Below are 14,841 nucleotides of genomic sequence, written 5' to 3'. Positions count from 1 at the left end.
TGGCGTAAATTCAATTAGTGGTTAGATGACGTTCCTTGCTGGCCGGTTGGGGTGCGGTTTAACTCGCTCGATTGTTTCTCGTATGCAAATGGTGGAAAATTGAAAAATCGTTACCTCCTACACGCGCCGTTACGTCTCGCCCCCGGGTACCGTACGATTTATGTAGGAGACATAGGAGCTGTGGTGGATTATAAAATTTGTCCTACATTTCTACACCTTCGGCAAGAAAGGCAAAGTTTCGAAGATCACCTGCTTTGGACCGTCGTGATGTTCTTGTTTCATTTTACCATCTCAAGCGAAGTGATTTGTGTGCAACAAATGGCGATCTGCTGCTGAAACAGAGCTCGCTCTCGTGGGTTCTCGCCCTTCCTCCAGACTAACGACGGTTGTGAAAAGATCGTCCCCCAAAATTGCTTTGCCTTTCCGGTGTGACGTTTGTTCACACCGGTTCTGCAAAGCGGTATTTTTCCTCATTTCGATCGTTTCCATCAGGCATTAGTGTCCGTGCGTTGGAGAAGTGTTTATTTGTGTTTATTTAGCGGTAATTGACCTACTGAATGACCAAAGAAAATCGATCCTCAAAGCGCGCTCGGAGTTTGGTTTTTAATGTTTTTTTTCCACTTCCTACGGTTTCTCGTTTTCTTAGCAGCCAACATTTTCCCGTAGCCAAATAAACTGTTTGGCGAAGTTCTCAACCACAGCGAGAGAATCTCCGCCCGGTGGACATACGGGAAATGATCGTCCGACCGTCCGTCGTTCTATAAATACGTTCACTTTTCTCGACTCGGTGAGAGTGCACGGAACACTTGGAACATATTATAGCGGAGGAAAATTGGAGCTCCCAGTCGTCCGTCACGGTCCATCGGGTTCGGTGTTGCATCGTGTCGCCTGAGTTTGCAGGAAGAACAGTCCAAAGCAAAGTGATCGTAGCGATCAGTTCTTGTGCATCGGTGCTGTGTTGTTTGAGAAATGATATTTCTATAGTGCGATCAGTGTAAAGTGTTGATTCCTGGAGTTTAAAATAAAGCAATAAGGAATATCGAAAACCACCATCTTTCCACGGTGAAAGTCCTGCGCCTCATCATCCCTGGAACCGATCGAGCCAGTTCTTACGGAATCATTTCGGAGCGTACACCAACGTCACAATGAGCGAGGTTAGCGAGTTCTTCGTCCCGTGCGCCGGGTTCGGACCATCACCTCCGTCGGTGCCTGCCGTTGATTAGATTAAGTAACCTTTTTTTTTCGAACGGAAGGCCGGTTTCGGCCGGAGTGGCGTGACGTCGAAGCGCCATCGTCGCTCGCCGTCAACATAATTTGATAACGCCGATAACACGATGGAGGCGCCTGGTTATGGAGGTGGCACGTGGTTTGATTGGCGAAATTTAGGCCGTTGTGGCTGATTAAATGTGTCGTAAACAGAATGATTTCTTACTTGACCATCTTCCCTCGCGTTCGCAACTCGCTTCGTCCGTCGGAGTCATGTGACAAATTCCACACGATTGGACCGGGAATTGATGGACCGAAATCCCGCCGACCCGACGATCGCACATACGAAACCTGTTCTCGCGATCGTGATTGGCACGGTGACAGAAATTATTTTAATCTTTCGCCACCTTCTTACCTACACGGAAGGGAATGCCGGGAGTATTTTTAAGAGGGGGTGGTTTTCTATTTTACGAGAGGGTGACAACGGTTGATGAAATGTGAACATATGCTGAAGACGGGTTTGGAAATCGGATCGAATGGAGTGAGAGGTTTGGTTTTTCGTTTCGTGAAGAACCTATCGATTGCATCTTTAAGAATGATTCAATAATGTTTGTCATCTTCTGACCATCAGTCTTACCCGCTATAAACCACCGTTACGTTCCTTGGTTCCTTTGACCCACGGGTTGCATAACGTGGGGAAATGGAAAATGGTAATCCGAATCGAACCGTCTTCGCCGAAGGGAAATTTGTTTTCTTTCCATTGTGCGATTTTCTCTCGCTCGCTCTGTGCGTTTTTGACTGTGTGTGTGTGTGGGGTGTATTTTTAGTTCGCGTACACATTTTTTTATGGCTTTGTTGCGTTTCGACCAGTTGTTGTTGTTATAATTATCGTTTTTTCCCCCTCATTCTTTCGTCGGTTCGGTTGGAACATTTTACGCCGGACGATGTCCTGCGCGACGATGATGGGCCCATCCGGACAGGGACAAATGGGTGGGCACATCGGTGGCCAGCTGTCCGTGAGTAGGATTTTCTTTGCACCCCCAGGAACAGGCGGCCTATCTCGAAATTGGCGAGCCTCGAACATGGTCAGCTGTTGCCCGGTGCCGGAGTGGTTGCGCTTTAGAAGAAATAATATTTAGATGTTACTTCTGTGCGCAAACAGCTGTCACTCCCAGGCCTTTGCCGGCGAACTGTTTACATCCGCCGGTAATGGGGAGGGGAAAGGGAAGTGTAAAGAAACCGTTTTTCCGAACATGAAACGTCAATTAATAAACCGACACCGACGGCGCCTTTGTCGATGATCCAGCACTCGATGGAAGGAAGGACGGAAAATGTTTTAATTCTTTTTATTTAACACCGTTTAATTGCAAGTTGCACGATGTTACTATAGTGGAAGCGAGTTACTTCCACATTTCTTACAAGTATATTAAATTGAATGATGTTACCCCAAACGCAATGTCCAAGCGTTACTGGAAAAAGGGGTTGAGTCCGTCCTTGCCCACTCGTTACTTTGTTTGTCGGTGATCATAAATTAACTTCAATTGCGGTCCATCATCGGTCGGGATTGGTGTTGGTGTTCGAGGGGGAGAAGGAAGTGGGATGGACATTGCTCCCCGAGGTTAAGAAAGGCCTTATTTGTCTTACTGTAGGTCAACTCCTGATGGACCGCAGAGTATAACATCGAGTGTTGTGAGTAAAATGCCAAATCGTGTTAAAACATCCATAGAATGATAGTGTACTTTAGCGGGAGAGCTTCAGTACGAGGAATAAGGAAGGTTAATCAAACATCGCTTATCTACAATGTTGCTTGTCAACAATGGTGATAATGCTGCTGTTCTATGCTGAGCGAGGGCGTTTGAAGATCAGATAAGGCTATTCGTGTTACCTCTTCTGATTCTAAATAGGTTTTCTAAAAATTAAGTATTACTGCGTAAATGAGAACAGTGTAAGAGATGTGTATAATGTTTTCGATAAAAATCATACTGCTTGAGAAAAACCATTCCGGTAAACTGCCCCTAACAAGTGATGTAAGATTATTTCAGCATTGTTCAACTCGGACGCCTAATGTATTTGATTTATATTAATGATCATTATGCTCCTTATACGTCCGGGGCTCCATTGCTGCTTCTGCAACGCCCGCCGATGAATTGCTCCACACTTCTACCCCGTTGATCAGGAATAGGCGATAACTTTGGACACCTCCCGTGGATAGCTTTGTCTTATTTATTCATTTGGTGTAGCTCCTTTTCTGCACTTCGTCTTTTGGCAAAGAAAGCCAGCTAACGACAGTGTGGAAATAAATAGCTAGTTGCCGGCAGGGCGGATGGAATTAGGGCGTCTTTGCAGCAAACGGCAGTCATAAATCAAGTCGGAATTAAACTGATCTCGGGTTGGCGAGATCGGCGCGAGTCCGTTCCCGTGTGCCGAATTTGGTACTGGACCTCTTCGCCGTGGTGAAGTCGTCGTCCCAGGGCCGGAAGAAACCTGTTGTGTCTATCGGCGTCGTCGTCGCCCCCAAACCTGGAGCGAGCAGGCAACGAATCGACTTATACCGCTTCAACCGGTCCGCCAGGTCACGATGACGCCAGCGGGTGGGTGGCAAGCCATTAACATTATAATTTGATGCTTTTTACTGGCATCGACGCTGCGGTCCGAGTGCGGGCCCTGGGCGCGTTGTAACACAATGTCCACGACGGGGTTCAAGTCTCCCGCACTTTTTCCCGCACGGGACGGCACGCGACGTCTCCACGTTCATTCGATTCCCTCGCCATAACCGTGGTGGACGTGTTGGTCCGTTGAACGTAAATGGACTAAAAATAGTTCGTCCACGCTTTTCGGTCGGTGGAACGGACATCACCATCTCCATTTATGCGTTATGGCGCGATGGCCGTGGATGATCGGTTGATGGCTGCGGACAAATAGTTTAATCACTTATCTACAATTAGTTTGTTCCGGAAGCCCGGCCCGACATCGTAAAGGAAGCGTGGTGATAATGGCGTTTACTTTTATGCTCATATCCTACAATTTGTGCGTGTATTATGTAATCCAGTAGTTTAACCATAACCTGACAAAGAGTGTAATGATACGGTCATACATCATTGTTAACAATCTGTCAATTCTAGAAGATTATCAATACGCGTTATGTCGTGCAATATGTTTGTTGATGTATTACGTTTATTTTTTACTTATCAAAACACAAATGTTTTGTAAAGTATCTTTCAGATAGTTAACAAGTGTTTGCATATCGAAATACCTGAATTATTTGCAAATATTATACTAATCAAAGCTCATTACCTGACTTTTAATTACATCATGGTTCATAGAATTCATGGTTTTGATCTTCTCACCAGTTAATTTTGAATTTAATAATAATTCTTATTGTCTTTAAATTCCTATCCTCGAAATAACGGTAGAAGTAAAACATGAGATTCCTGTTTTCTAATTTTTACAATTGTTTTTCCTAAAACACTGGGTAATTTAGATTCTGAAAACAGTACTGTTTGCACACATTCAAATATGAAATTTTGTTGCAAGATCCAAAGCAGAAAACAAAACAATCTTGCTTGGTGTGTGGTAAACTTTCAAAAGAACGATATTCACTCAAATCTATCAAAACCATCAAATCATTAGCTTGCGGCTAAGAATGATAAAAATTGTGCTAAATTATTTTTAGCACTTTATAATAAACCTTAACGAAACTTTTCGAAGAGTTTTGTGAACCTGTTTTCATAATTTTTAATGAATTTCAGTAAATGTAACAATTTAACACGGAAAAAGTCTGATGAGTATTTAAACAAACATGATCGCAGACGCTACAAATAATGAGTATTTCAGGATAACCGCAAACGCAAAACAAAGTGAGGTTGCCGAAACGAAAGCTGTCTGTGACCGCAACCAAAAGCCAGCGTATTTGTGGTTTTTGATCAGAAAGTTGAAACTTTAGACGGCTTCCTCAGCTTCCTTCCTTCCAACCTTAGGAAGTCAAGGTTTCTTGTGTTTCGCGACAAAGACGAGCTAAGGTAGCATAGTGTAACGACAACACACGAAAAGGGTATTTTGAGCTATGTTAGTGCCTGTAAGTTCCACAATTTTGTGGTCTTGCGTCATTTCAACGTTGTTGATGATGAATTTATTTATTCATTTTAGGCGTTAACTGTTTCCCATTGAACCAACGTTAACCTATTAATGAGACAATGTTAACCCGCTAAAGGGGGCAACGTAAGTTAGCGGTACGTTTGAATTAATAATCTTCACGCACTTTCTTTGGGGTGTCATCTTCGATCATCGTTTCGCCGACACACAGCGTACGGTCCACACCCGTTGGCGCCGTACTGTAAACAACGTTTGCCAAGCCAAGCGACCTGCTGGCAAGACGCATGCCGGCGCTTGTACTAAATATAGCCCCGTTATACTTACATTTTAATAACTCGCCGGTCGTGTAATGAACTTATATTTATTCCATTTAGTGTCGACCATTCGAGGGTGGGAAGGTAAAAATAAACATCACTTTCGTTTGTGGCCTGCAGCAAGGAACCAAGGATTGTTGGAGAAGCCCCGGCGTGGATGTGCCGGAGAAAGTATGGCCTGAGCTGCTTTTGTGCCACTTTGTTGTTACTGTGTGCCCGGCAGCTCATAACTGAGCCGATGAGCTGTCTTCTTTCAACGCCATGTGATGTTGTTTCTCTGTATCAAATGTTGGTGCGTCCATTACTAGCAGGGTAGAGTACGTTCTCTGGAGGCGTGTGTCGAGAAGGAGTGCTTCATTTGTGAGAATGTCTTTTGGAAACTGTATACTGTACTAAAAGCTGCTTTCAGAACGCGCCACATCCAAAAGCGATTACGATTTATTGTAGGAGATATTTTGATTTATTTTCTTCTGTAAGTAGGTCACATAAAGTGCAACGTGGTCTTTTCTTCCTTCCCGCTACACCTTACTCGTTCCTTTCGATTGATTTGCAACACACACACTGCGGATGCTGGGTAATCCATCATGCCCAAGGAGACACTTCGTTTGTGTGTTGTCGGTTCTCCTTACACTCCTTACACGAACGGAAAGTGAAGCCAGAAAATTTGTTTAGCCTTACCGTTATCTGCAAAATTGGCCTGCACTCTCGTTGCCATTGTACGGTTCCGCGTTCCCAAACACGTTCCGGATGGTGGAGAAATGTTCGTGCCTTGTTAGAAGAGATCATGTCTGGAGTCAACCGGAGTACCAACACTCGCGGAAGACAAACGAGGCCACGCGGCTGTACGAATGTACGCGGGCGATGAATCAAAACTTTGACATGTGATACACCGCGGGCGTGATTGAGTAATGAATGACGACGTCGTCGAGATCCGAAGCCTGTCGTCTTGGCAAAGTGTCTTTCCGTTCCTTGTTTTGTTTCTTGATGGCACAGACTTGTAACACGTACGACTTCTAACCACCAGTCCTGTATGTGTGTATGGGTATTCTATCCTTGTTTTACCAATTCCCGCGTAACGTGTTGTACTCGACTCAAGGTGTCATATGGTATACATGCCAACCAGCCGACGTCTCGTTGCACTCCCCTCCGCTCGGTTTGATCAACTTTCTTTTCGCGGGAGGTAAGGGTGTTTTGATGATTTGTGTGTTTCTTCTAGACGCGTGACATCTGCTAATTTCTTGCTTGCAATAAGGGGTGGGTGGGTCAAAAGGTTTAGAGGAGATAAGTGCGCTATCGATGTCTAGGCGGAGATTGAAGCCCATTCCATTTAAGGCAACGGTAAAAAATATGTTTAGATCTCTGGCATATATTCAAACATTTCCAAACACTAACAAGAAGCGAAGATGATATATTTTTATGTTTGTGTTTCTCGTTTTCGTTTCGCTGTTACTCAATACTTTATTTGCCCTTCTGGAATATTTCTCACGACATTCGGTTTTGCCCTGTACGAACGAAAAAAGGTTCAAACATCCAACACAACTCAATTACACTGCCGGGTCTCGGAATGTCAGATTAAATATTTTCGAACACTAATTAAATGATGCCGTTCCTCCCGCCCGGTTCTTTTCTCTACCTAATCCTTTTACTATGTGCTTTATTTGATAGAACGGATGGATAACGCCCTCAGCATGCGATTCATCCGTGCGATGTTGTTAATCTAATACATCAATCCCACGCTCCTGTCACACCCCAAATTCTGGAGGTGTTCTTCTACAATTTGCTTTAGGTCTTTTTTTTCGCCAGCATTAATCCAATGGAAAGCGAGTTATGATTGATTGCCCTCGGGTGAGTGATAAAAGAAACGCAACTGGCTACAAATGTTTGTTTTAGAGCGCACCTAGCGGCACGGGAACATCCGATGCCCAAATAAGGCACGATCTTTGACGTCAGAACCCGCCGTTCCGGCTCGCTTCAACGTGCTGGCAAACGGAGAAACGGAGCCGCCATTTCCATTGACTGATCGTTCGGCTTACGCCTGGGGCCGCTCGAAATTCCTCGAAAGCGTGAACTTTGCACGTCGGTTGCCTAAATTTGCTCATTCGTTATGCAGACGCGATTTCCCCGGGTGAAGTGTCAAAGGTTACGCACTCCTGGCGATGGTATTAGTATTCGGAAAGGCGGTGCCATGATTTTCCTAGCAACAAGTTTTAGTAATGGATTATTCGTTTTCCAGGCCATCTGAAAATCCAGCTCGTCGGTGTTGAAGTGGACGTACTTCGAGTCCTTTCTGTTTTCCAAGGACTTGCCCACGCACCGTTGCTCGTTTTCCGGCAGTCAAAATTCTTCACCCGACCGATTTCTTGAGTGGGGTAAGATGTCAAAAGAGGGGCGAAAAAAAAGCTCCTCCGAAGGGAAACCTGATGAATAATTGACGGCTGCCCTGAATAACTCATGCGATCGTCGCTCGCTTTGGCCGTTCCCTGTGGTCTTCTTCGATAGGTCGTCGCTTCCTTATTTTCCCGCCCACCCCCAAATCACGCCCACCGTCCGATGCATTCTTCGCGCGGGAAGGAAGGAAGCAAAGATCATTACTGGGAACGCGGTGGCGTTTGCCGACACTCCCGGGGTGAGTTTTGAGTAATTAACGTCGGCCCGTTGCTAATGTAACGTGTTAATTAGTGCCATTCGGAACGCGATCCAGATAGAATGTTGCGTGGCCCTCCCCCCTGGCTGTCGGCAGCCTTGTTGGATGTTGTGTGCGCGTGGCCAGGGATCCGTTTCCGTGACAAGGGGGAATTATTTATTTTTGCAGAAGGATTCTCGCTGGTGTTATAATTGTGAATGAACTGGGTGTTAGCGCGCCGATCCGGGGACCATATGGTTCGTTGTTTTGAATCCGATGCTAAAAAAAATAGCCGTCGAGCAAATTCTTTCGCAAAAACGTATCGATTACACGTGGAAAAATGTTCACACAAAGGAAGGAAGGTTATCCCATGTGTTGCTTGTTTCGGTTAGGTTGTTTTGTTTGATTTTTCACTCCACGCTACTCCTACCTCAAAAAGCTCCTTCCGTTAGGTTCTGTTTTAAAACAACGATACTATTTTTGGTTCTTCCCATATGGAGGTTTTTTTTCCCACACACAGACAAGAAAAATCTTTCCCATCTTCGTCTCATCCTTCTTCAAAGCATCTTTGTTACAGCTAGTCAGTGAAAATAAACGTTTGCCTCACGAAGTGCTCTCTCTCGTTCGGGGAGCCTTCAACTTGTACTCCCCTCTCCCCTTCCCCTTAAAGTTGGTGGTTAAACGGTACCGGGTTCTCGTACTGCTACAACACGAGCAACGACAATATTGACTTTGCACCGATGTTTTGCTACTTTACTGCCACTGAACCAGTACAAACCTCGAGCCGCTACTTTGTACTTTCTTGTGCTTATCGTACGGCAAGCATGTGGTGTGGTGTACCGACAAAGGGTCGCCTATTTGGTCGTGTTTGGTTTCTTCTACGGCATTCAATTTACATTACTTCCGGCAGATGGAACATTACGGACTTTGTGGCGACTGGTTTTCTTTTTATTTTGTTATAAATTGTTTAAAATTTATGTTTGATATGGTTTGATGTGCAATACTTTTTTTTATAAATTTTATCGTTTTTCACTTAATTGCCTTATTAATGGAAGGCATAAATTAACTTCTATGTTGCTGAGGGTTATCGGCAATAATAAGCGCGCTTGAACTTCCGTTAACAATTAAAAGCTAAATTTGGAAACCTACGTACCAATGCCGCAGAACTTTGACCATTGTCGAGCAGCCTTCCTTACAATTTTTCTTGCCCGACAGAAGGTTCAGTCACGCGAGCACCAGATCAAACGGAACGTTTGTAGAGGTAGACAAACCCCGAGGCGAGAAAAGTAAAACACAACCGGTGGATCCGCATTTTCTCACCGCATTAAATCGTTCTCACACGACGTCCGTTCCTGCAGATAAAGGTTACGTGTCAAGGTTTGGTACACAACCAGCGCCCTTTCCTTTCGTGAACCGGGTGATAATTTTCCCGTTGCCTGCCCAGAACCACACTGGCGGGTTCAACTGGTAGCCTTTTTTTTTTGTTTGATTATCGCTGACGCACGGACGCAGCGGAATGGCAAGAACGGGGGGTACGGAAAATGTTATGGTTTTTTGATGAGTGGAAAAATCTTTCCCGTGAAAAATTGATTTGACGTCACAAGTATCGTCGAATCGAACGGAGAGGGTTCGAACTAGCGCCTAGGACCTTTAGAGGAGGGACATGATGCCCGTTTAAAAATGGACGGATTATGGGATATAAAACAAAATGTACACAATGCTGCGTGCGGGGTTAGTGAGTGCTTCGCTTATACGTACGAAAAATGAGTTCAAATGGGAAGTGTTGAGACACTGATGGTACGGTAAATAAGAGCGGTTCACGTGTTTGGCTCCGATTGTTTACCCCTTTTGATGTTTACTTGATAGTGTGCGGTTAACGCGAGTGGCGTTGGCGGATATTTTTAAACTGTTCGCCCTTCGGCGAAAGGAAAAGAATCTCATCAGGCGGGTATTCGATTGCCGGTTGATGATGTTTTTGGAAGCAATACATTAAATAAACAAAAGAATAAACGATTCCGGCTTGCGTTCAGTCCATATCAGTGGTGCTTTTCGTGTTGTCATTTGTCCTGACTTCAGTGAAGTACTGGGCGGCTCCATTAGAGATTGAACACTTTCGGGAGTGCTTTTGTTTAGATTTTTAATTCAAATGTTTTCCCCGCGTGAATATAATTTTCAATCGTCTACCAATTTGTGTAGCATTTAAGATATAAGAAAACTAACAAATTGAACAAATATGATAAAATTTTACATCATTTTAAAAAAATTATTTCAAACTTTAATGTTTAATGTTGCTATTGTATTTTAATGATGAAACTTGTTGTACTTACAAATCTGTTTATGAAATTTCTGTAAGTAATGAGAGAAAGTGTTTAAAATATTGCACTTTAAATACACTTTTCCAGGAACAATTATACTATCTTCAAACATGTTTCAATTATGTGACTTTTTCCTACAAACATAAGCTACAGATAATAGCAAATTTATGTCTGACTCAAACCGCATGCTGTTAACGAATTTTAACAAAAAAAAAAACACACACACACATTGAATCTTATTCTTTTGTCTCTACACTTTCAAACATCCTCTCTATGCTTCTTAAAGTTGCCAACAGCTGCTCCCTGACGTACACCACCGTACCTTAAATCGAAAACGTAGAATGAATAAATACAGGCAATTTGCTCCACCGGAGAAGGCAACTTCCGGAGATGATGATACTCGGCGGAGGTAGGCTCGCAGCCGGCATCACTGGTTCCGCTATGGCCCCGAGTCTAATTTGCGGTTAGGCTTGGGGGAAATAAAATTTCCTTTCCGTCCGTGCTGAAACCAAACCTTTTCAAGTATGCCACTGAAGTAATGTAGGTTGAGTGTGGGAGAAATTGTAGGTTAAGAGGTATTGAAACGGAATAAATAAGTCGCTGGTGAAAGATAAATTTGCACAAACGAGTGGCGGCGGTATGGTTTGGGGTGGAAATTGAAAAGGATTCATTTCATTTCATTCATTCCAACAAACCGACCATCATCATCCGGCGTCTTGTCGACCTTATTGAGTTACTTTGTGCTTACTTATGGTGGAAATATTTGCGGCGTAAAGATGCTGAACCGTTTTCATTTTTTCTCCCTTCTTCTCACCCGGACAGGAGCAGGCAAAGCTGGACGCGAGCAAGCAGGCGGCCACGCCGGACGATCTGGATGACCTGAGCCCCATGCCACAGACGACGGTGCCGCCGGTGCGGCGCCGCGGTGGCATCTCGGCCGAACCGGTCACCGAGGAGGACGCGACCAGCTACGTGAAGAAGGTGGTACCGAAGGACTACAAGACGATGGCAGCCCTCTCGAAGGCGATCGCGAAGAACGTCCTCTTTTCGCACCTGGACGAGAACGAGCGGTCGGACATTTTCGACGCGATGTTCCCCTGCAACTTCCTGCCGGGCGAACCGATCATCCAGCAGGGCGACGAGGGGGACAACTTCTACGTCATCGACATTGGCGAGGTTGAGGTGAGCGCTAACAGTTCTTTCCCGGCGGTTTTAGGTTAAACGATGAAGGTTGAGGCAGTGCGGTTTGCAAAAACCACCTTTGCCGGGCGGCACTGGTGAATGTTTTCCTCGGGAAAGCGTAATATTTACATTTCCAAGCCGGCGGCCCCAAGTCACTCGTCGGGTATCCCCAGCGGGGGAGGTGCATGTGTTGTTTCATATTTACACAAACAAATACACACATCAACGACTCGTTTGCCGCTCGCTTTCCAGCTTGCTCTGTGCCGACTTGTTGTTCGCCCGGATTCGTCGGGATCGATCGACGAAAGGAACACTCACGATCGGGAAAACAACACCCAACCATCGGGCATTGGAATTTCCACAGCTCAGCTGTGGCGGCGTTCACGTTTAGCCAAATGTTAAACGGGGTTGGCGTTCCGACCTCGCGTTACAGGCGCGTTAGCAAATAAACAGTATGGAAATAAATTACATCAACAAGCGCGCAAATTTGAATGGCCACACCGCTGTTCGCCGCCTCCCCCATGGGTGGTGGATGAGCGTGTGCATCGGGATTTAATCTCATAAATGAAAGCCCCCCCCTGGGTGAGGTGGAACGAAAGGTGGGGCAATTGTTTGCGGTGGCAAATTAATTTGGAAGACTTTTATTCTCATCCCCATGCCCTCTCTGCTGGTGGCGAAATGTTTATGTTACCTTCCAACTGGAAAGGGAAACAATTTGGCACAACATCCCGGACGGCCGGAGTGGGATTACGAAATGAGACAGGCCACAACATATTTTACGCCATTAGTGAACTTGAAATGATGTACGCTGTGGAGAGCTATTTAATGCACTGGTGTGTTTCCGATTTAAATGGGGGTTCCTTAGTTTAATGGCCACGGCTCGTGCACGATCCGTGATTTTTCACCCACCACCGGGCAGACAAAAAGGGCGAACCTGACTGACCCTACCCAATGGAATGGCCTGCAGCAGTCAATTTCATAATTATACATCTCGGATTTGTTTGCGGAAAACATATGGACCACCCTGGTTTACCGTTTAAGTTTCGCTTCATCAATCTTCAATCTGTTTTAATGACCTCAATCTGACGGGTATTTTTCGGTTACTTTGAAAAGACAGGCTTTTCCCCGAGCGGAAATCCCGCATCATTTCCTAGATTTCGGTAAATTACTTTTAACACAACCCAATCCCCGTTTAACTGGGTTTTGGATGTTGGATGGGTTGTCTTGAGCGGATGCCAGTAATTGAAAGAAATGAAGTCTTCCTGAGAAAAATAACCTTTTGGTTCGTTTCAGCACTTTTCGGCTGTCCTACGACCAGTTCCCCCTCCCTGGATCGGCAGCAGATTGGTTCACATTTCACCGAAAACACCATAACCGTTCTCTGGTCTAACCGAAACTGACAGATTACGACAAATTGTTTCAGGGCTTTGCGGTTAGCTTACAGTGGTGAGGACGTTGAGTGCTGAACGAGGTTGACCAAACACCGGTCCAACGCCATTCATGCTGTCCTTCCTGCGGTCTCGTTTGTGGTCAGCCCTGGTGGCCGGCTTTTGGAAGATGGGTTCCACTCTAAACGTGACCGGGATAAACACTTGCCTTCTCCAGCTCTCGGGCTGGACAGGATTCTGATCGATCTGCTTAATATGACGAGGGCACGTTGGATCACGTCCCATGCCCTGCGGCACTCAATGTCCAATCAAACCGCTCGAATACCGCACGTTGAATTGCCTGCCACGTCATCGTTCCCTGCGGTGGCAAGCGCAAGACGTGGATAGTAAAGAGTGGTGTCATCACCTCATCATAGACGTCCGACCAACGATGGCCATTGCATTGCGGACAATGGAGGCCATTTGTTGTTTCGTTGTTTCAATTAGAATGTTCCGGTGTGTCAGTCAGGACGAGCTGTGTGTTACCCGACACTGAAAGTACTCGACGTGTGTACTTACGTGTGTGTTATCTCCCCATGGAGAGAATATGATATTGTCGGCAACACAAACCAGCATAGCTTCCCTGGCATTGTATGCTACGGAAGAATGAAGTCTGCAGACAAATTTTAACCTTTCACCACCAGCTGGAAAAGCATTAGGGAAAGTTTAATTTTTCCTCTCCCACTGCTAACTGGCATCATGACCTTTCCCATAACGCCCATGACCTTTTGCGATGCCAATCGTTTTCCGGAAGCTCATTTCACTGCCATTCTTTCGGGGAGAGATTTTACTGACGCGCCCAGATTTTAACTCCCTTATCGTACAAACCCGAGCCATTCGAATCTGCTTCAGCAGAGCCGTAACCTCCGTTCCATATGTGTTTTTGATCCCCTATAGGCCAGAGGGAACCGATTGTGTCCCATAGCCGTGATGGGAGAAGGGCTGGGTGTGGGAAAGGAAATGTACAACTTTTTCTAATTAAAACTTATCCCACTGAAAGATGACCCCACGTTCGTTCGTTCGTTCGTTTGGTCGTTTGTGTTCGTTTGGTGCTGTTGTGTTCACGTTGCACAGTCCGTTGTCCCAGAACATGCCCTCATCGGATGTATGCAGAACAGAACAAAAACCTCAGCCAGATACACTCTCAGGGCAATGTGGCACCTCGGAAGCCTCCTACGTGTTCACTGGAGGCCATTTGCAGTAATGTTTGTTATGATAGATGGCAGTGCTTGGGATACATTTAACAAGAGTGCCCTTTTTTTTTATTCACTTCAAATCCTTTATGGCGAAAGTGCTCTACCAAGCCTTCGAGAGTTAAAATGATGATAATTTAGGAGATTTTCATTATCAAAATATTATCCGATTTTGATTCGATTTGTCAGTTTTTCTTTTGCCTTCTGACACATTTAAATAATTACCCTACCAGCTCATCGATTCTCATTCATTTTCTTTTTAATTTTAACTGGTTGTCAAACACTGTTATCTTAGAAATACGCCTTATGTAATACAATTATATTAAAAGGACTTCAACTAATCTAGTCATCAAAGACGAGATATGCTTATAATAATTTTGATTACTGTAGACCTTTCTTGGATTTCACCTGAATGGTGCAGTGTGGTCTGTGATTATTTTGCTGCAGTTTCATCCCTTCATAATAGACATACTCCAGAAAGAGACAAAT

The 14,841-nt window shown here is 45.0% G+C and overlaps 1 protein-coding gene across 2 annotated transcripts in view; it reads left to right on the top strand.

The window, feature by feature from the left end:
- The window catches only part of LOC131267341 (cAMP-dependent protein kinase type I regulatory subunit), a 38,028-nt gene that overhangs the window by 20,622 nt on the left and 2,565 nt on the right, over positions 1 to 14,841 (top strand). For both annotated transcript variants that reach the window (XM_058270197.1, XM_058270196.1), the window contains exon 2: positions 11,373 to 11,732. In XM_058270197.1, the coding sequence (XP_058126180.1) occupies positions 11,373 to 11,732 (360 nt within the window). The remainder of the gene's footprint in view (positions 1 to 11,372; positions 11,733 to 14,841) is intronic.

Source organism: Anopheles coustani, chromosome 2 (genome assembly GCF_943734705.1).
Source record: "Anopheles coustani chromosome 2, idAnoCousDA_361_x.2, whole genome shotgun sequence".
Lineage (NCBI taxonomy): Eukaryota > Metazoa > Arthropoda > Insecta > Diptera > Culicidae > Anopheles > Anopheles coustani.
The sequence above is the reverse complement of the archived record's forward strand: the minus strand, read 5'-3'. Positions and strand labels throughout refer to the sequence as shown.